The following is a 22,736-nucleotide window of genomic DNA, read 5'->3' on the forward strand; positions in this document are numbered from 1 at the left end:
TGTCTCTCTATTTGAGATCTTTCTTCCACTCCCTCCTTCCATCCCTCCCTCCTTGCCTCCCCCCACCCCTGCCCCTCTCTCAACACCGTGGTTTATGGTTTATAAAAGTTATTCATAATACAATTGTTACCAGCATTTATTGTACCAAAACCAATCCCACCACCGGAATGACCTTCCCTCCACCATGTCACTCATTTTTCCAAACCACTCTCAAGTCTATCTCTTTAGCAAGCATGCTCGAGGCCCGAGGCCCTCCCGTGGAGCGATAGCACAGCGGGTAGGGCGTTTGCCTTGCACGCAGCCAACATGGCCGACCCGAGTTTGATTCCTCTGCCCCTCTCGGAGAGCCCGGCAAGCTACCGAGAGTATTTGATATGCCAGACACAGTAACAACAAAGTCTTCAATGGAGACGTTACTGGGCCTGCTTAGCAAGCATAAAATAATTTATTTTATACTGCTGTTAAAACTTCTTTTTTAAAAAAAAATTTTATTAGTGAATCAACGTGAGGTACAGTTACAGACTTACATACTTTCGTGCTTGTGTTTCAGTCATAGAATGACCGAGTACCCATCCCTCCACCAGTGCCCATTCTCCACCATCAATGGTCCTAGCATCCCTCCCTCCACCCCACCCCAACTCTGTGGCAGGGCATTCCTTTTTGCTCTCTCTCTCTCTCTCTCTCTCTCTCTCTCTCTCTCTCTCCTTTTGGGTGTTGTGGTTTGCAATAGAGGTATTAAGTGGCCATCATGTTCAGTCTACTTTAAGTCTACTATAAGTCTACTTTCAGCCCGCATCTCCCATCCCGAGAGGGCCCTCCTAGCACCCTTTACTTGGTGGTCCCTTCTCTATCTGAGCTGCCTTTCCCCCCAGCATGTGAGGCCAGCTTCCAAGCTGTGGAATAATCCTCCTGGTACTTATTTGTACTATTCTTGGGTGTTAGTCTCCCATTCTGTTACTTTATATTCCACTAGTGAGTGCAATCTTTCTATGTCTGTCCTTCTCTTTCTGACTCATTTCAGTTAACATGATACTTTCCATGTTGATCCGCTTATATGCAAATTTCATAACTTCATCTTCTCTAACACTGCATAGTATTCCATTGTTGTTACAACTTCTTAACTAGACACTTAAGTCTGTGATTTGCAGCCCTTCCATTATACTTAAAATTCCTTCAACTTGTCAAGTTTTACTTGTTACGTATTTTGCATTTATCCATATAAACTCCTGTTTAAGTTTTCTTTCTCTAGCTTTAGTATTGAAGTGATAAGACATTGTTACCTTTTTATCATGCTTCTTTCACTTAACTGTTCCTTTTGAGATTCACTTATTATTTGTATATCAAGGGTCAGGGATGTGGCTCAGTGATAGAGCACATACCTTAACAAGTGTGAGGCCCAGGATTTGATATGACATTACACAGTCCCTGAGCCTTGCTGGATGTCACCCTAGTGGTCTTCCAAGCACTGTCCAGAGTGGCCACCACAATAGTGGGGGGGGGGAAGTAAGAGAAAAGAAAATATTGTGTGCATTGGTGAATTTTTGTTTGTGTGTGCTCTTCTGAGTTCTGTAAGGAATTTGCAAGCTCATTTAGATTGTTGGCAGAATTCAGTTTCTTTGTAGAACTTAGTTCTTTGCTTGTTTTCAGCTGGAGGTCACTCTCGGGCTCTTTATGGCTGCTTGTATTGATTGAATTGGCACATGGGCCTCTCTGTCTCTATTGTATTTTCTTTTTCATTCTTTGAATCTGACTTTTCCCTTCAGATTTTCAAAGACTTTTAACTAGAACCCACCTGAATAATCTTGTGCTAAGGGTCACTAATTTAGAACCCTTTTTATATGTACAAAATGCTATCATAGCACTGTTTGAAGACCTGAGTTTGTGTGCTAGGGGCTGGAAATTTCAGAGAGCTGACTTAGAATTCTCAGTTACATAACCCATTTGTTCTATATTTTCAGCGATACTTGGTATGTCAGTTCCTCCCACTTTCCAAATTTTCCTCAGTTGATGTTGAAATGACTGAGAGTTGCACTTGATTGTAGTGTTTGCACATTTGGTTGTGGTGCTTTCTGGGGATTGCATGGTTTAAGTCACATTTCTTGCATACTCGGCCATAGGTCACACCCTTTGGTTGTGATAGTTTATTGCACATTCTGTAGTGCTTACTGGGGGTGGAAGGGTCGACACTTTTTGGTATATGTGATGCTTATGCTCATCAGGGAGTTATATAACTGGTTGTAGTGCAACTGGAAATGACTTTGGCATGAGAGATTGCAAGGCAGCTGGGCTGCCAGGCTTGTGTTTGGTGCAGATGGGCATCATCAGGGATTGAACTAGAGGTCTCGTATGTATAAGACAGGCACTATCATCACTGAGCCAACCACTTTACATACAGCCCCTTAGTTTTAGCCAGTAGTTGCAAGTATAGTTGTATTTGATTGTAATTTTAAATTTTCTCTAGTGCCTAAATGATCTAAAACATCATTTCCTGTACTTATTTGCTATGTATGTATCATTTAAGATGTATGTATATGTGTACATCCACAATCATGTCATCTAAGAGAAAAGGCAGTTTAATTCCCCTTTCTAATTCATATGCCTTTATTTTTTTCTCTCGCCTTACTGCACTGGTGCAGATATCTTTATTTTGTTTCTGATCTTCTTTGAGAGAAGTCAGGCATTCAGTCTTCTGACTTAATTTAGTTTGGTGTTTATAGATGTGACTTTTGTAGATAAAAATCTTACATGGCTTGAGGATAACCCTTAGTTTATCATGTGTAATTTGTCAGATGCTCTTATTTTATCTGTTGAGATGATCATGTGGTGTTTTTTCCTTTGTTAATGCTGTGAATCAAGTGGTTTTGAAAAAGAAATCTATCTTGCGTTGTTGAGATAATCCTCAGTTGGTCACTGTATTCTTTAATTTTTTTCCCCTTGGCTTCAGTGAGCTCCAAGTGTTAAGAAATTTTTGCGTGCATGGTCATGAAGAAAAATTTGGTTGTATGGTTTTCTTTTTTGTAACATCTTTGAGTTTGTCATCAGGGTAATGCACCTGATTGTATAAAATTAGCTGAGAACTATTTCTGCAGTTTTTTGAAAGGACTCTTGGGGTTACAAAATTGGAGTATCAGGATAGATGAACCATGTGAAGCCTGATGATCTGTAGAGTTTTCCCTCACTTCCTTTTCCTTTGTTATTGCTGTGTTTGGATTTGAACACTTTTTTTTTTCTCCCCAGTGTGAAGGTTTTTAAACTATAGCTATTCTATTTTAACAACTTTAGAGCGATGCAACTTCTCTACATGAGTCAGTTTTGAGTAGGTTCTTTCAAGGAACTTGTGTTTTCATCTAACTTTGTAAAACCTCTGTTCTTACTATCACTGTCCATTGTTCAAAATATTCTTTTACATTTATTTTAGGTTTTGTAGTGATTTACCTGAATGTTTATTGACTTTTTTTAAAAAAAAACTTTTTTTCCTCTCCCACCCCCATTCTTCATTCTATTTAGTTTCTGCCTGTTTCCCCCTTCTCTCATGCATTGGGTTTGATTTCTTTTTTTTAGTGTCAGAATGCAGACCCAGGCCTCACACACAAGAGGCATGTATTCTGCTGCTGAACCATTTTTCTAAGTACCTGCTTTCTACTTTTTAAACCACAAATCACTGAAGCAGTTTCCTTTAAATATTGCGTAGTTGCATCCCTTAAATTTTGCTAAGGTCTGTTTTCTCTCTACTCTAATTTCTAGTTACTAACATGATTTTCTATAGCTCATGGGTTATTTAGAATTGTGTTGCTTCATTCCCCAAATATTTTTTTCCAAATGTACCTTTCCAACTTAATTGCATTGTAATGAGAGAATATATGACTCATTGAACCTGCCACTGAAGTTGTTGGCTATTATACTACCAAAGTCATCCCCTCTCTCCTTTCCTTCCCCAGCTTCTTCTCTCTGGTATTCATATTTTTCAAAGTCTAAGTCTTGTTTCTTTTTTTAGGAAATCAGGTATGTAATTTATGGTAAAAATTTTTGAGGAACGAGGGATGTGACTTGTAAAAATGAGTTCAAACCTTGACTCTGCATGGTTCCCCAAGCACTGCCATGAGTGACCCTGGTGGCCCTCACGCATCACTGATGTCACTCCCACAGCAGTAACAACTTAAAAGAAATCCCTCATAAAGAACGTTTTCAAAATTTGGGCAGGATAAGAGAAACGATATAAATTCTGTTGATCATTGCTATGTGGATGGAACTGGAGAACTGGAGGGTATAATGCTGAGTAAAGTGAGTCTAAAGGACAAAGATCAAATTATCTCTCATGTGGAAATCACTATCACTGTCCTCCCATTGTTCATTGATTTTCTCAAGTGGGCACCAGTAAGAGCTCCATTGTGAAACTTGTTACTGTTTTTGGCATATCGAATACGTCGCAGGTAGCTTGCCAGGTTTTGCCGTGTGGGCAGAATACTCTCAGTAGCTTGCTAGGCTCTCCAAGAAGGACAGAGGAGTCGAACCCGGCTTGACCACGTGCAAGGCAAACACCCTACCCACTATGCTATCGCTCCAGCCCATTTGTGGAAATAAAGAATAACAATAAAGGAATAAAATATTCCCAATGATAACAGACCCTGAGTTGACCTATAGAACTGAATTTGCTAGGGGACGTCGGGGGTCTGGTGCAGTGGGTAAGCAGGAACCTAGCCAGTGGCAGAGGGCTCCCAATACTCGGGTGGTTGTGGTAGAGCAGTGCTTGTTTGCCTGAAACATGGCTATTAACAGTATTGCAGATCATAGTGTCTAAATTTAAGTAATAGATTAAACAAAATTTAGATATAAAAGAATATAAAAGATTAAAAGTTAGGGATTTTAAGGTCAGTAAAGAGGCAAAAATCCCAGACCATCATCTCTCCCTATAAGTAAAGAATCTCAAGTTATGTTGCTTGCTATTTCTTTTGTCTTAACTTTAATGTATATTTGATATTTCAAGCGACCTAAAATTAACCAGTTTTGGAAAATTCTCTCAATAGTTTGCAAGGAGAAGATGGTAATGTGACAAAAATTAAGAATATTAGAACTGATTCAGTTTACATAGAATCAGAGATACATTTTGGAGTTTAAAAGTCAGCCTGATGACTGAAAATGGTTTTTTACACTGTTCAGTGATTTCTTAAGATGGAGTATATTCAAATATTAATATTAATCCTTCGGTACACCTACTGCTAGACATGGTCAGTTGTAGATAAACAGAATATAAGAATGTTTGGTAAACTAAGTTTTTATTACCTTAGATTCTTTGTTGTTTTTTGTTTTGGGGGCCACACCTGGCAGTGCTCAGGGGTTACGCTTGGCTCTACACTTAGTAATTACTCTGGGCAGTTCTTAGGGGACATATGGGGTAGTGGGGACTGAATCCAGGTCTGCCTTGTGCAAGGCAGACCCCCAACTCACTGCATTATCGCTCCAGTCCTCTATTACCTTAAATTCAATGAACCTCTTGAAAGATGAATACATACTTTCTCATGTGATTGTTATACTTGGAATTTTTATTGTTCTAGTTTTAGAACTGCTTCTATTACTAGTCAAATGATGTGATTTTCCGTTTATGTGCAGAAAATCTACTGGGGCAGAATCTCTTGTACTGTCCAGTGCAACCCCCAAATATTGATCGGCTTTGGACAAGGTTTATAGGTTTTTTAAAAGAATACTTTTTTTTTCCCCTTTATTGTATTTTATTTTTTTTTAAAGTTGTAGATTTACAATTTTTTGTGCTTTGGTTTCAATTATACAATGATCAGATACCCATCCCTCCACCAGTGCCCATTTTCCACCACCATGGATAATATCCCTCCCACCCCCATTCCCCCATCCCCCCTGTCTCCGTGGCAGGGCAATCCCCTGTGTTCTCTCTCTCCTAAAAGAATACTTTTAACTTAGTGTCTGATGAGAGTTTTCAAGAAAAGAAAAAAAAAATTAGACATATACATTGGATTCACCTTTTCGTTTTTTTTTTTTAGACTGAAGTACATGATATAGGCTTTTGGTGTGCATTATTGAAAATCAATATATTTCTCTTTATCTTGGTTTATGCCCCATCTCAGTAGCCTTTCCTTCCTTTTTAGTAACCTCTAATTAGTTTATCGAAATGTTCATTATTGAGTTTATCTGTTTTCTCTGTTATCACTTACACAATAACCTTGAGGTCAATAATTTTCAACTGGAGGCCAGGTGGTCCTCTCTGGGCTGAGGATATTCTAAGGGGACCCGCCTCTTAGAATCACTTATTAATGGTCCATGACTTGAGACTAGGGATTGAGCTAGTAGGACAGTAACTCCTCTAGAAGGAAACAAGATTGGAAGAGGACCATGGTCAGAAAATGGTTGAGAAAAACTGCTCTAGGTCATCTTCCTGTGAATATTTCTGTTTCTGGTTCACGCAGGTATACATAGTGATGGGTTTTTGTTTCTTTCTATTAACAACTTTACAGTCTCAGAAAACTTTTGAATACATGGCAGGAAAAGCATTAAACATTCTAAATTCTACCCCCAAATGATTGACCTAGCAAGGCAAGCTAGAGCATTGACAGTCTTCAGTGTGTTAACATTTGGTATAAAACATTTTGAAGTTACTAAAAATATTTAAAATAAATGTTAATAAAATGCTTGTTTTTTTCTGAGTTCAAAGTGGCAGAGCCACAGCCCAGATCCTTTTGATTCAAGAGCTCATTAAATCATACTGTATACTTTAAAATTTATATAGAGATACTCGTTTATGGCTTATTTACATATGTTTCGTGACTTAAAATGTCTATAGTTTTAAAGAAACTTGTGCCTGTTTTGTGACTAATTTTTTTCTTTCTTTCTTTCTTTTTTTTTTTTTTTACCAGGGAAATGAGGCAAGTTACCCTTTGGAAATGTGCTCGCACTGTAAGTCAAATACTCTTTTTATCAAGAATTTATGTATGTACCTGTCTATATCTGGATCTGTAGGGCAAGTAGATCTTAGCTGCCTAAGTGGTGAATTTGACTTCTGGTCAGATTAACATGTTGACATCAGTGCTTCAGTTTATGTTAAATAAATGACATTCAAGTGTGAGCCATCAGTGGTACACGCCAGAATCTACATACTAAGTTTTTCGAGTAGGGAACAGTTTTAATAAGCCTTTTTATTATTAGTGCCCTCACCATGACTTTAATATATCTTCTTTTATAGTGACTATAATCCATTAGTTCTTTAGGTTTGCAAAGTTTTAAGTAAATGGTGAACTTACCTTATTAAAGTTTCTGTTGAAGGTACAGCCTGGTAGACAAAGCAGCTACTTGCAGAAGATTTACTGAGAATAACGAGCATAGAAATGTGCACTGACTGGCTATTTTTGACTATACTGGGGAATGTAAAAAAATAGTGTAAGGAACAGGATATAGGAGCTTAAAAAATCATAAGGTCTCTTCTGTGGAAAGGCAATAACTGAGAAAGAGAGGTCCCTAGAATTAGAATGGAAACTTTTAGGAAGTTTCTGTAGTGCCTTAAAGTGTCAGAACTCCTAGATTGTTTTGAATTTTCCTTGCTGCTTCCATCCGTGTTTGATGATGCTGGATCAGCCTTACCATGTAGTTGAGGTGTCTCTTCCTCATTATCATACTGTTTCCTCCCCAAAACAATTGTTTCATTTCTTCCGTTCTCAGTACTTTCATTCTAAGTGGTACCTTACTTTATTATCAGCTCTAAGTTGACTGAATTTTTTGCAACTTTCAACTTGTCAGCATAAGTGTTGTTTTCTGTAATTCATTCTCTTTAGATTCTCCAGAATTCACTTTTGGGTTGTACCCTCTTTATGCACTTTAATCGGAGTTACCATAAGCTGAAATTATTTGTTAATTAATCCATTTACCTTTCATTTAAACTTCTACAATTTTTAACCTTTTTTTTTTATAAAGATAACTTATGACCATATGCACTTCATGATCAATTCCTATAAAACTGCTGTCCAGTCACTTTTTTTGTAACTGTGTATTATAGGATTTTTCCTTTAGGAATTATGTATCTAGTTACCATATGTATGTGTTTGTTTTCTATTTTAAACATAAAGATAAAATTACTTTCAGAATATTGTGAGAATTGAGTAAAACCAAACCTAATTATGACTCTGAAGACAGGCATTTTCAACTGCTGCCTGACAGTCTTTTTTATTATTCACACAATGTTTATGGCTATTTTGGTGTTAGGAGTTGAGTAGTTGAAATAGATCCATAAAATCTAAAATACTTTCTCTCAGATCTGTTAGAGAAAAAGTTGGTTGAACTTCGTTTGAGAAATTGTTTTTTGTGGAGGCTAGAGTATAGTGGGTAGGGACTTGCCTTACACGCAGCCAACCGAGGCTCAATCCCCAGCATCCCACCACGAGTACCCAGGAGTATTTCCTGAGTGCAGAGAAGGAGTAACCTCTGAGCAGTGCAGGGTGTGGTCTCTCCATTTCCCCCCCTGATTTTGAAAGCTATTTGTCACTTTCTAAAATGTCACTATCTTTTAAACACAGTAAAATAATTATTATTTTATAGATTCTGACCCTGAATATTATGTAGATCCTAGCTGCTCTTTGGTGGGGCAGGGGATTTGGGGTCACACCTAGTGGTGTTTAGGACTGACTTAACTCCTTGCATGGCATGTGCGAGTCGCTAGGCCTTGAGTTCAATCTCCAACACTACATGGTCCCCTAGGTACTGGTAAGTGTAACCTTGGTTAGTCTTGAGTACTGCTGGGAATGTCCCTCACACACACAAAATTTAAATAGAAATGTGTGGTCTGTATTCAGAATAAATTTCATATGCTTTTAAAACAGCCCTTTTTAGCTTTATCCTCAGAATTAGGTAAGTGGTTTTAGAATTTCATCTATGCTTTGATGAAACTTAAACCTTGTCATTAAATATTTGTACTTGTCAGTGGTGGGTCAGGTGTGAAGTGTTACTATCTAGTATATTTTCTATTTTTTTTACTGACATGCAACTTTTATCCTATTTTATACATGATTTTGATGAATTTTCCTCAAATGATGTCTGCTGATGTTCTATGCACATGTTATAGTAAAAGTTATTTTGCTTATTTACAAATTCTCTTCTTTATAGGAAGGGTTTATTGTTATTTGTAAGCAAGTATCACACAGAAAACTATTAAAACCTTCCCTTCTCATTTCTTCAAGATCCAGCTCAACTTTACCATTCTAGAATCACTCCCAGCCTTTTGTGGTTCTCTCACCTCAAGTAATTTAGTATTTAAATTGAATCACTTTTAGCAAAGGAAAATAAATTCTAAATTATATGTTGTAAAGTACTGGTTTTGGCTTTGTGGCAGTTAACATCCATACAGTACATACAGCTTGGCTTCTGGTGTAAAGGGAAATGTGTAAGTGCATGTTACTGTTCACTGTTTATCAAGTGAAATTATTTTAGGTCATTGTGACTTTTTTTTCCCTGTCAGGTGAACTTTTGTGGACTAGGAAACCTATAACCTGTTGGGAAGATTTGTTCAATGTTGAGTTCTTAAGTTGCAACTGGGCATGATAACTTGGAAAACTTACTTCAATACAAAATGTTTACAGATAGTTTAAGCAGAAGATGAGATTGGGATGATGTTTCAAAGTATGAGTAGATAATCAGTTTGATTATCTACAGTCCGTTACTGTTGACAAAACCAGTATAATTATAAATAATTTTGATAATATTCTTTAATTCTTATATTTTCTAGATTGAATATAGATGAGACTATTAAGTCTTTCATCTAAAAAATATTTTTTTCCTTTCCTTAGAATTTGACCCAAGAAAAACTTGGCATATTCTAAAGAAATAGTGACCTATATTGTAAAAAACCTGAAGACTGCTTAGCCATTAAAATACTATTCTAACTTTAAGTGGTTTCACAGAAGCAGTTTTCTTTATAGTTTGAATATTAAGATTTTTACTTTGTACTGTTAATTTTCTCAAGGGAGGCTTACAAATGTGCTTATGTTTTTTAATTGAGACTAGGGTTTTTCTTTAATTTGAAAACAAAATTCAGAGAAAAAGTTATTTTGTGATTTTTTTTTGGTCTAAAATTATTGTGGTTTTTTTTTTCTTCTTTTTGGGTCATACCTGGCATTGCACAGGGGTACTCCTGGTTCTTCACTAAGGAATTACTCCTGGTGGTGCTCAGGGAACCATATGGGATGCTGAGAATCTAACCCGGGTTGTTCGCGTGCAAGGCAAATGCCCTATCCACTGTGCTATTGCTCCAGCCCAAATTATTATTATTTTTCATAGATAAGTAAACTACAAAATACAAAGTAATGTGTGCAAAGTAAAAATAAGGGGTTAGAGAGATAGTACAGTTGATAGGGCACCCACCTTGCATGCAGGTGACCCAGGTACAATAACCGACATCAGATATAGTCCCATGAGCTTAATCAGGAATGATCTCTGAGAGCCATCAGGTGTAGCTCCCAAACCAAAAATAAATTAAAATAGGGGGCTGAAGAGATATTACAGGAGGCAGGGCACTTGCTTTGTATCCTTTGCACCCAGATGGTCCCCTGAGCCCAGTAGTGTATCATGGTGCAGAGAAAGCCTTGAGCACCTCTGGAACCAGGGAGATAATATAGTGGGTAGGGTATTTACCTTGTACATGGCCTTGTTCAGTCCCTGGCACCCCAGATGGTCCCCTGAACTTGCTGGGAGTAAATCCAGAGTGCAGAGCCAGCAGGAAACCCTGAGCACCACCGGGTGTGGCCTAAAATCCAAAACCAAAATCAAACCCAAAAAAGTAAAATACTAATTCCTTTTTCCTTATCCATACTTTAAAAATTTGATACTGTGGAAGCTCTTATAAATTTGTAGCTTTAGCAGTGAGGATAAATTTCATGACATGCATTAATTTTCCTAGCACAGATATGAACAATTATTAATATGTAGAAGTTGATTATTTTAGCTGATAAGAAAGCAAGATTATACATTTTAATCTCAAAAAAATAAGGGAAAATATGCAAATAAAGGAGACTTGGAGAATAAATATGGGAATAAAGTAGCAATTTTCTGAAAGAATATCAAGAGATGCTTTAGAGAAGAGGGAAGCAAAAAAATAATTAGTGAATTAAATGGAGAAAAAAATTTCCCCTGGTCTGAAAAATTTAATCTTTTAAATGAAAGAGCATTCTGAAGGCAGCTAGGTAGGCCAGATAAAAAAATAGTACATTTTGTCCTTTGTAATGTTAGACTTTCAAGAATTAAAAAAAAAATCCTTTAAGCTATTATACAGTAGAAAATGTTCCCTAAAAAGCACAGAAATCTACTGATAATAGCAGTAGATAGTAGAAAGTAACAGAATTATTAATTCAAAGTGCTGATTGCTTAAATGCAGAATTTGATACTAGTCAAATAATTACCAAGGTGTGAGTTGAAATTATTGATATTCCCAGGAAAATTAAAACTTGGGAGTCTTACCTTTCTTACGGTGTTTAATGTGAACCTCAAAAATAAAAAATAAATTTTAAGAAGATGAGGAAATAACAGTGAAAGATGAAGATATAACAGTGAAAATCCCAGGATAACAACTGTTCCTTGGATTTATTAAACTTTAAATGAGAACAAGAATGTCTTAAGAGTGTTTAAACGAAAAAAATTCAGAGCAGCTTATTGAATAGTATATTGAAATAAAGTTAAAAAAAAAAAAGCAAGTCAACCAGAAAAGCAAAGAAGGCAGAGCCCAGAGACACAGAATGACATTTGTGGTGATAAAACCAGATTGAGTTCTGGAGCAGCCATAAATAAGACTTGAATAATTGGTACTCCAAGCGAAAGAAGACTTCTGAATATTCATTTTGTTGAAAATGCTCCATTTTCCCCACAGTTGGGGATCAGGAGTGGTACAAAGCTAAAGAAAATTGCCTGTTTAAATGTAACATAACATAGGAACAGATTAAAAAATGATAAGATCAGAATAATGTGGTATAGAGAGATGGGATTGAATTTGTCTTAAAAAAGAGTGAAAATCTCTGATAGCCATGTATTTTGATGAAGGTTGTTACAGACTTACATAATCTATGATTAGAAGGGACAAAGAGATAGTACAAGGGTTTAGGCACTTACATTACACACAGATCCCTGGCACTGCATATGGTTCCCTAAGTTCCACCACCCCGTGATCCATGAGCTCAGAGTAAAGAACTAAGCTTACTTAGGAATAACCCCAACACTCTTGCAAGTAAATAGGTAAATAGATGAAATAAGAACTGCTTTTTAGGACAGAGTTAATAGTAATAGTCATAAATCTAGAAGCTGTGGGGTTTTTATTTATTTTATTTTATTTATTTTTTTTTATTAGTGAAACACCACGGGGTACAAACTTTTGTGCTTGTGTTCCAGTTACACAATGATCGAGTACCCGTCCCTTCACCAGTGCCCGTTCCCCACCACCAGTGATCCCAGTATCCCTCCCACCACCCCCATCCCATCCCTCCCACCTCACCCCGCCTCTGTGACAGGGCATTCCCTTTTGCTCTCTCTCTCTCTCCTTTTGGGTGTTATAGTTTGCAATAGAGGCCCCCTGCCCATGTGGCAGATTTCCACTTCACTCTCTCTCTAAGTTGATCACATTCAATATTATGACAAAAGACCCATCATTATTGTTTGAAATTTTCCCCAACAATCAGACCTGCCAAAAAGACATCATTAGATAATTTGTTTTCTATTGCTGATTATGAAGAGCTTATGATGTTGTGTGGCCATGCGGCCACGCGATTTTGGATTTCTGATATTTTAGTAATAAGTCTGGAGGGATTACTGCCAAAAGCTGCTGGGTTCTGAGGTTGGTTTGTGTGCCTCTGGTATCATGGTCATTCAGGAATTGGAGGCAGGCGTTTGTGGGCAGCAACTCAGGAACTTTGTCAGGGTGGGGAGCAAGGCCGTTCCACCCCCCATCCCATGAGACCCTGTGTGCCTCATCACTGCAGTCTCATACCTGGCTGTTCATTAGGTTCTGAAAGATGGCAGCCACCATGCTGCTGCTGCCAGGGGGGAAAGGTAGAGGGACAAACACCCTTCCCCTCCCAACCTTTCCCCTCCCAGGGCGGCATGGTGCCGTAATTTAATGCACAGCCCAGATGCATTTCTGTTGGGCATTATATCTTGCTCGAATTTTCCCACCACCATTCAAGCCTGCCTTCCAGGGACAGGCGCTAGATCTTTTACTTTCCATTGCTCACTTTGCATATCACGAAAGGTCCTGCGGCTCTTATGCGGCCATGCAGTTTTGAAGAATAATCCTGGTGCCCACATACCGAATCCATGCTTGTAAAAGCTCATGGTCACTGGGATTCCATCTAGCGGAAAGTAAAAGATCTAGCGCCTGTCCCTGGAAGGCAGGGAGAATGCACCTGCCCCATCTGGGACCTCCCCGCGATATCGGCTTGGTATTTGGCCTGGAGAATTCTCCGGATGTTGAGGTGCCAGCTGGCCAGATTTCTTCACTGCTGTGTGCTAGAAGCTGTGTTTTTGGATGTTTCAAATAGTTGTTTTTTGGGGGGGATTAGATAATATAAACATTGAAAAAGAGATATACAACAGCATTTTGAGTACCATCTTCAGGAAGCCAGTTATACATGAATTGGTGCACATCTGAGAAATATGTAATCTTGACTTTACATATTCAAGGTGGTAATGTCCCTTTTGGGGTAGTGGGGGAGCAATACCAAGCATTGAATCCAGGGCTGACCTCACACATGCAGTGGGCGGGCTCAGTGCACCATATTCCTCACCTGCGGGAGCATTCTTGTTGTTTCTTTTTCTCCACACTTTGCCCAGAAATGCAGGTTGAGGTATAGCACTCTTTATTATTGGCCAAAACTTTTGTATTGATGTATTTCAAGAAGTCATTGTCACCCATCTTTACCTCCAAGTTTTTTAGCTTTGAGACTCTCTGAGTCTATTTCCTAATCTTGAATTCTGATGTTTCTTCCAGCCCTTTATATCAGATGCCTTTTCTCTGAAAGGTTTTCTTCTAAAATTTAATGCACGCTAAAGACAATTCTAATAATATATTTTTAGAATCCTTAAGTGTGTAGCTTTTCTGGTATCTTTGGAGAATGTTCTTTGAGTTCTAGTGTGGTAGATTATTTTTTAACATCTTTAGAGAAAATAGGAAATAAATGATACATTCACATTTTTGTTTCTTGTTCTGGGATTTGGGGCTACACCCAGTAGTGCTGAAGGGTCATTCCTGGCAGCAGTTAGAGGATGTGGTAGTGGGGATCAAACCTTGGTGTTTTGCATTTGAAGGTAAGCCAGTGAGCTATATGACACCCTACACGCACACTTTGAAAAACTCTAAACCAAGAAAACACAATTGCTAGTATCAGTAACAAAACTACACATCCTTTTGTTAAAAAGATAATGGGGTATGTAAATTGGGAGAACTCAAGAAACATCTAAAACCAGTACTGGAAAAAAATAGAAAACATGCTTGCTGTTTCATTGTTGTTGCTGTTTTCTTTGGGTGCTTGGAGCGAGGGTGGGGACAGCTCCCAGTGGTGCTCAGGACCTTGGAACCCCATAGCAATTCTTCACAAGTGCCTTACCCTCTGTACTTTCCCTCGGGGTGTGTGGGTGTGGGTGTGTGTGTGGGTGTGTGTTCTGCTGTTAATCCTTGAGCCGCACACATACAAGGCAGGTACGTTATTCTGAGCTACATTCCTGGCCATCTAGCAGCATTTAAGTTAAAAAAAAATCATAATCTGGAATTGCATCAAAAAGAAACTATACTCATACCAAAGGCATTTAGAGACATTAGAGACCTATGTTCACTATGAATATATTTGCAAATGCATTTGTAAGTCAAATGTAGCAATATGTAAATAGTACAATATGACATGAGTAAATGGTCCCAGGAGATAAGCTTAGTAGTCTGGGACACATACTTTGCATGCAGGAAGCTTGGAGTCAATTCCTTAGCACCTCCTAATCTTCCCCAAGTGTCCCTGGAAGTGCTCCCCAGGAACTCAGCTAGGAACAGACTTTGAGCACTGCAGGATGTCACCCACAAACAAACAAAAAGCAAATGATGTTTATTCCAGGAGTATGATTTTTAATTTAAAAATCAATTAATATGGGCCAGGACAGAGCTCAACAGATTGGATGAATGCTTTCCTTAGAGGTAACTCAAGTTTGTTCCTGCCACTACATGGTCAAGTCCCCTAAGCAGTATCATCCGTGACCCAACTCTTCTCTACACCTGAAAAAGAAAATCAAATATACGTCACTAATCACTGAATAAGTGAGGGGGGAAAAAAGTCCCATACATGCACATTTCATTTCTGTGAGATATCTTATGCCAGCAGAAATGTTCAATTTGTTTCTGTCCTATTTACTTAATGTGTATACTTTTTAAAAAGGACATAATACTATTGCATTTTTTTAAATGGCCGTTCACTTTATTGCCAAATACACACATATTTTATAGAGGTCTTGGCTTAAGAGGATGGTCCAGTCACATAAAGTTTAGCATTACTAACCCATCACTTTCCAACTCTTCTTTGCCCCCACTTAATCCCAATTAGGGCTAGATGTTGCAGTTAGGAATGACTAGCTAAGCATAGGTGACAATTCTTGGGGCTTTGGGTGAGACTCAAAGCCTAATACCTGGTGCTTGTAAAATGCGCCCAGACATTCCCTCCTGTTCACTCTGCAGGGACAGGTTTTATCTGCTATTGCATTCTTAATAAATTACAGTTAGGGGGCTGGAGCAATAGCACAGTGGGTAGGGCATTTGCCTTGCACGCAGCCAACCTAGGTTCGATTCCCAGCATCCCATATGGTCCCCCGAGCACTGCCAGGAGTAATTCCTGAGTGCATGAACCAGGAGTAACTCCTGTGCATCAATGGGTGTGACCCAAAAAGAAAAAAAATTAGTTAGTATAAATGTAACTTAAAAGTAGAGAATTCAGACTTATGTAAATTGCTTTATTGTGGTATTTTTTTTTTAATTTGATGTTTTGTGGTAGTCCAAGCCCACATCTCCAGTATCCTCAAACTGTCTGTGGCTATAACAAAGTATTCATTAGGCAAAGTTCATTATGTATTTATGAATACTGATAGCAAATATAATAGAATGGAAGTTCCTCACCTTGGTAAAGGCAACTTGAAAAGCCCTACAGCTACCTGTTATACTTATTTAACAGCTATCTGTTATCCTTTAACAGTGCATATACCCTTATTCTTATTTAAGTATACTTAAGTATACCTTTCTATTACAACAGTAAAAAAATGAATGCTTTCGCCTAAAATTGGGAAGAAAGCCAAGTTTTTACTTGTGATTAGTAGTTGTCAAAATTGAACTAGACATTTTAATCAGTAAAAAATAAAATATATTAAGACTGGAAAAGGAGGGAGTAGAATTATCTTTAATCTCAGATGACATAGTTGCATACATAGCAAATTCTAATTTCATTCGAATTTTGGTGTTGCTTTTGGGCCACACCTGGTGCTGCTCAGGATTTTACTCCTGGCTCTGCACTCGGGTCACTCCTGGTAGTGCTTTGCTATGTGCAAGGCAAATGGCTAACCTGCTGTACTATCTCTCAGCTCAGTTATTAGAATTTTAAGTAAGATTTAAATTAGCAAGATGTTAACATATAAGAATAATATACAAGAATCTGTACTTTTGATATAGCAGTGAATTAAAGTGGATTAAAATTTTATTAGTTGTAAATAGAAAACATGACTTTTAGACTTTATTTTAATCAAATATATGTAAGATCTGTTATTCAGGGTGGCTTAAAGAGTTATCCAGTTTGCAGATTGGAAAATTTGCTACTAACTAGTTAAGGTTTCAGTTTTACTTAGAATGCTCTATAGATTCAAATTCTCAACAGACATTTTGTAAAAAAAAAAGTACTATGAAAGTCCTTTTGTCAAAATACTATCAAAATTAGTGATTTCATTTGGAAATGGAGAGGCTTAGAAAAGTCAGACTAGTTTTTACAGCCAAGTGAGAAGAATGTTTCCTTCTTTTCTTAGTTAGGGGTCCATAACTACTACCTTCATGGCTACTCGGGCCATTCTTTTTTTTTTTTTTTTATTTTTGGGTCACACCCGGTGATGCAGATGACAGGGGTTACTCCTGGCTCTGAACTCAGGAATCACTCCTGGCGGTGCTCAGGGGACCATATGGGATGCCGGGAATCAATCCCCAGTTGGCCGCGTGCAAGGCAAACGCCCTACCCACTGTGCTATATATATATAGCTCCAGCCCTCTAGGGCCATTCTTAATGATGCTTGGGAGTTGGTCATGCTGTATACCGGGGATTGAACCCAAGCCCCTGCACATGCAAGATAAGTACTTTGGCACTTGAGCTGATATCCCTGGCCCCTGTTTTCTTATTTTAAAGATTATGGTATTGGAATATGATAAGGCACATGGGTAGGATAGACTATGGGGAGTAGACATACACACAAATGATTAATTTGACAAACATAGTAAAGGTATCAATGTAAGTGGTGCCTCTCAAAAAATATTTTTATTTAAAATAAAAATTTACCTCTACTCTTACTTACATACAAAAAATAACATGGATTACAGGGGGAGAAAACATAGTAGAAAAGGTTCACAACCAAGACAAGCAAAGAAGAAAAACAGGTTTTATTAAAATAGAAAGTTTTGTTCTTTTGGAGAGACCCATAAAAAACTGCTTACAGACTGGGAGAATTTGGATTAATGAGCATATAGAGGAAAAAAATCTTAATTCTTTTAAAAAATCCAATTTAAAAATATTTGAATTTCACAAATTGATACATGAATTGCCAATGATTACATGGAAAGAATGCTCAAGATTATTAGTCCTCAGAGAAATAGAGATTAAAACTACAATTAAATGCTTCTACCAACTAGAATGACATACCTAATCGGTTGACAAAACTTCAAAAGATTAATAATTCCATGTTGGCAAGAATGCTAGTGGAAATCTGATGCATGATGTATGTGCTAATGGGAATGTAGAACAGCTGACAACTTGAAAAATTTTGTGAGTAATTTCTGAAAGTTAAGCATATGCTTACTAACCAGAAATTTCAGGAAAAATTTATTGCCAAAAACAAAAATGCTTTATGTGGGCCCTAGAAATAAAAAGAGTGTTTACCTTATATGTAGCTAACCCTTGCTTGATCCCCAGAACTGCACATGATCCCCCAGACACCATCAGAAGTAATCTCTGAGCTGATAGTAAGCCTTGACACTGTAAGTTGTGCCCCCCCCCATTCCCACCCTGCACCACCACCACAAAAAAACAAACAAAAAGATTTACTTGTGAATATTCTGAGCTTCATTTTTTTTTTCTTTTTGGGTCACACCCGGCGATGCTCAGGGGTTACTCCTGGCTCATGCACTCAGGAATTGCTCCTGGCAGTGCTCAGGGGACCATATGGGGTGCTGGGAATCGAACCTGTGTCAGTCATGTTGGCTGCATGCAAGGCAAACGCTCTACCCGCTGTGCTATCGCTCCAGCCCCTGAGCTTCGTTTTTTTAAAAAAGCAGGAAATAGGAATCAAATTGCAGTTTATTACCTACAATGTACTATGCATACTACTTAGGAGCAAAAAAGAACAAACAACTAAGATATGAAACAACTTGAGACAATGTAAGAAATTTGAAAAAGGAGAGGATACAGAGCAAATGCTTTCATAAAAGTATATACTGTATCATCCTATTTACGCCTTATGCTAGGCAGAATTTAGTTAAGAGAAAGTATGGTTGCCTGGAGTAAAGTGGGAATGTGACTGACTGGCTGCTAAGTTCACAAGTGAACATTTGGGGATAATAACATTCTTTTGATAGTAGTGATGCTTACTTTGATGTACATATTTGTCAAAACCTATGGAACTAATAAAACTGCAGTAATGATTTCAATTGTTTCTTAAAGTTGCTTGAAATTTTTAGCTTGCTTATTTGGGAGGGCATGGGCAAGGGGGAGTGACAAGCAGTGTTCCTGAGGGTCCTGGGCCACTCCTGGTGATATTTGTTTGGCCTGGCAGTGTGGGAGTAAAGTTCAATGATTGGACTGAGAAGGCAGTGCCACCAGTGCCACACCCAGCATTGCTTGAGGACCATTTGATCCTGGCGTTCAGATTTAGGGGTATCCACATGCAAGACATGTGCTTAAGTGGTCCTCATTTTAACATTTTGATTACAACTTGAGTCTTCTATTGTTATTTGCTTGTTTAACAATTACTTGTTGGGGCAGTAGTGATAGTACAGTGGGTAAGATTTTTGCCCTGCACATGGAGGGCCAACAGGGATTTGATCCCCAGCATCCCATATGGTCCCCTGAGCACCTCCAGGAGTAATTTTTGAGTGCAGAGCCAGGATTACCCCTGAGTATCGCCAGATGCGGCCCAAAAAGCCAAACAAAAAACCCCACAAAAACTCCCAAATCCTATTTTTTTAAGTGTGTAAGAATTGTATAGCAACAGTGAAGAAACAGAAAACACAGTAAAAAGTTTTAAGTACTCTTAAAATTGAGACCTGTGGGTGTGAGCTTTTTCATGCATGATAAAAGAACAGCACAAGTTTTGGGACTGTGTCCATATTTCATATTATACTGTTTCAGTTCTCTTATAGTATTGACGGGTTACTCTCTTCTGTTGTCTATAGAATATAAATTAGAAAAACTGCTAGTCTGTGCAGTATACTTAAAATTGAGGGCTTTATGCACACGCTAGGGGAAATGGCAGCTCAGATAGAGAAGGGAGCACCAAATAAACAGTGTTGGGAGGATCCTTCCAGGATGGGAGATGCGTGCTGAAAGTAGACTATAGACCGAATATGATGCCACTCAGTGTCTCTTTTGCATTTCACAGCACTCAAAAGGAGAGAGAGAACAAAAGGGAATGTCCTGCCCACAGAGGCGGGGTTGGATGGGGGGCGGGGGAGGGATACTGGGATCATTGGTGGTGGAGAATGGGCACTGGTGGAGGGGTGGGTACTCGATCATTGTATAACTGAAACCCAAGCACAAAAATTTGTGTAGTCAAGGTGTTTCACTAATAAAAATTAAAAAAAAAAAAATTGAGGGCTTTAGAGATGCTCATGGACATTTTACTGTAATTGTGTCTATTGCTCCCCCTGGTGGTTTACGTCTTATTTGGAGTGACATGAAAATAGTCACCTTTTTGGGGTTAAATTACACAGGAAGACTTTTAAAAAATGATTAAATTTTTATATTGAAAAACTACCCATTAACTTATGATCTCAAAAAAAATTATCCATACTTCTTAATATCCTTCCATATAAAAGATATTGGGAAGTCTCTTAGAAATAGAGTGAGTATTGAATGAGACTGGAATGAGACTCACAATGAGACTGGAACGTTTTTTGGTGCCAAAAGCTAAGTTTCTCTAGATGGGAGTTGTTGAAAACATGAAACCTAACCTGAGATAGTACTTAAAGATTAAACTGGAGTGGGTGGAGAGATAGAACAGTGGGTAAGGCACTTGCCTTGCATGGGCAACTTGGGTTCGATTCCCAGCATCCCATATGGTCCCCTGAGCACCACCAGGAGTAATTCCTGAGTGCAGAGCCAGTAGTAACTCCTCCTTCGCATCACTGGGCATGGTTCAAAAAATGAAAAAAAAAAAAAGATTAAACCGGGAACAGTTTAATTAATGAATAATGAACATTTGATTTTAATTCATAAAGTAAAAAGTTATGAGTCCGCACCGTGCTGATAAGAGTAATTGAATACACCAAAAAATGGGGAAAGAGACTAGCACACACAGCAGGAACATTTCAATGACAAGGGAAAGAGGAAATCACTTAGCTATAACTTTACAGCATATACAATTTAAAGACAGTTGAATAAATGAATGCTATATTTAGGTGAGTTCAGGAGAAAAAGGATATTTATGTAATTCTAAGATCATCTCCATAATTTTTAATGCAAAGGGAAGTCAGTCACTTTGGCCAAGTTATCAAAGTTAACACCACTAGACATAGTGACATTATGAATCCTTTGATAAGAAACACTGAGGACATAATTGTAATGATTTTGGTATTCGTGGAAACACAAACTGAGGGACAGTTTAAAAAATGCCACATTTAAACTTTCAAGGTAATTAAACTCAGGAAGAATTAAAAAGTTGTCATTAACTAGAGGACGCTAAGGAGGGATTATGTTAAAAATAAAACATTAATAGAATTCCCAAATATCCCTCACCCAACTTCCTATAATGTTTATATATCACCAAAACAGTACACTTCTCAAAATCAAGTGAATTTTGGAAAAAAAATTAAATTGGTGACAGTACCATTAACTATTGAGTGAAACAATAAGTGCTGCCATTTGAAAGCTTTTTCCTTCTCCAGAATTCTATCCAGAACCTCATGCTACATCACTGTCACTGTCCTCCCATTGTTCATCGATTTGCTTGAGCGGGCCCAGTAACATTTCCACTGTGACACTTGTTACTGTGTTTGGCATATCGAATACGTCACGGGGAGCTTGCCAGCCTTTGCCGTGGGGGCAAGATAATCTTGGTAATTTGCCAGGCTCTCCGAGAGGGGCGGAGAAATCGAACCCTGCTTGGCCAGGCCGGCCATGCGCAAGGAAAATGCCCTACCGTTGTGCTGTCGCTCCAGCCATACTACATACATAGTTGTTTCTTTAAAACTTTTATTGCTGAGTAATTTGAAAAGATCTGTTTTTGTTAAGTCAATGATAGTATATTAAGTGGTTATTAAAAAAATCATTTGAAGTAGAATTCTGTTGTTGTTTACAACTATAAAATGATTAAAGATTGTTTAAATTTTGGGGGAAGTTATTTTTCCTACCTTTCTGCTTTGTTTTTTCTTTTTTCATTCTGAGAAATTATTTAGATTTTGCTTTGGGGGGCTACTTCCAGCAATGTCAGGGACAAACCCAAGCCCCCAGCATGCAAAGCAGGTGCTTTAGTCCTTTGAGTCTTCTCCCCAGCCCTAATTTCCATGTTTATCTGTGAGCATACTTGGAGAACAGTTTCACTTAATATTTCTATGTAAGTTTATTAGTGATGATTTTGTATTTTTGTAAACTCTGAAAGAGATACTTTTCACATGAACTGTATGTGTGTATGACATTATCTGCTTGAAATAGTTTCACTGTTAAAGAAGATAATCACTTCAAAGGTTCCCTTACACAAAATAGAAGACTTAGATTTAATTGGGCACTCAGATTTAACAAGCAAGAAAGAGTATCTCTGAGTCACAGGATGGCTCGAGAGGGTGACTGTTTTTTTCCCTTCTTTGTTCACCTGAGTTAAAGTACTGCAGTTCCAAAAAGTAGAAAAAAACTTTCATAAGGGTTACTGACAAAAGTTGGAGTTTGTTCTTTAATATTTAACTTCTACTGAGTGCACATTTAATGCTATTGCCCTACCCAGGAATAAGTACTGAATAACCTAGTCCTTGTTTTATTCATTATTATAATCCAAGGAGGAGGAAGAAAGAAAAGAAGGAAGGATATAAATGAGGAGTTGGTGACTAGACATTTCCTCCTTTCAACTTATTAAAGGAACTACTACAGTGAATTTTAGCAGTATGTTTTTGACTTGGTGACAAATCATAGAAAGAGTCACTACAGCACAGTTCCTCCAAGTCACGCTTCAGGGGCTTTTTTGAAAGCCGCTTACTTTCCAGTTAAATGTGATCACTGGCCTTTGAGAAAATATTTTTCTTCTTTTTCTTCCTTTATTTT

At 37.9% G+C, this 22,736-nt stretch overlaps 1 protein-coding gene across 1 annotated transcript in view; it reads left to right on the plus strand.

The window, feature by feature from the left end:
- PPP3R1 (protein phosphatase 3 regulatory subunit B, alpha) overlaps positions 1-22,736 on the plus strand; it is a 68,266-nt gene that overhangs the window by 32,725 nt on the left and 12,805 nt on the right. The window contains exon 2 of the mRNA XM_056128647.1: positions 6,882-6,921. Within this exon, the coding sequence (XP_055984622.1) occupies positions 6,882-6,921 (40 nt within the window). The remainder of the gene's footprint in view (positions 1-6,881; positions 6,922-22,736) is intronic.

Source organism: Sorex fumeus, unplaced genomic scaffold (genome assembly GCF_029834395.1).
Source record: "Sorex fumeus unplaced genomic scaffold, SorFum_2.1 ptg000006l, whole genome shotgun sequence".
Classification (NCBI taxonomy): domain Eukaryota; kingdom Metazoa; phylum Chordata; class Mammalia; order Eulipotyphla; family Soricidae; genus Sorex; species Sorex fumeus.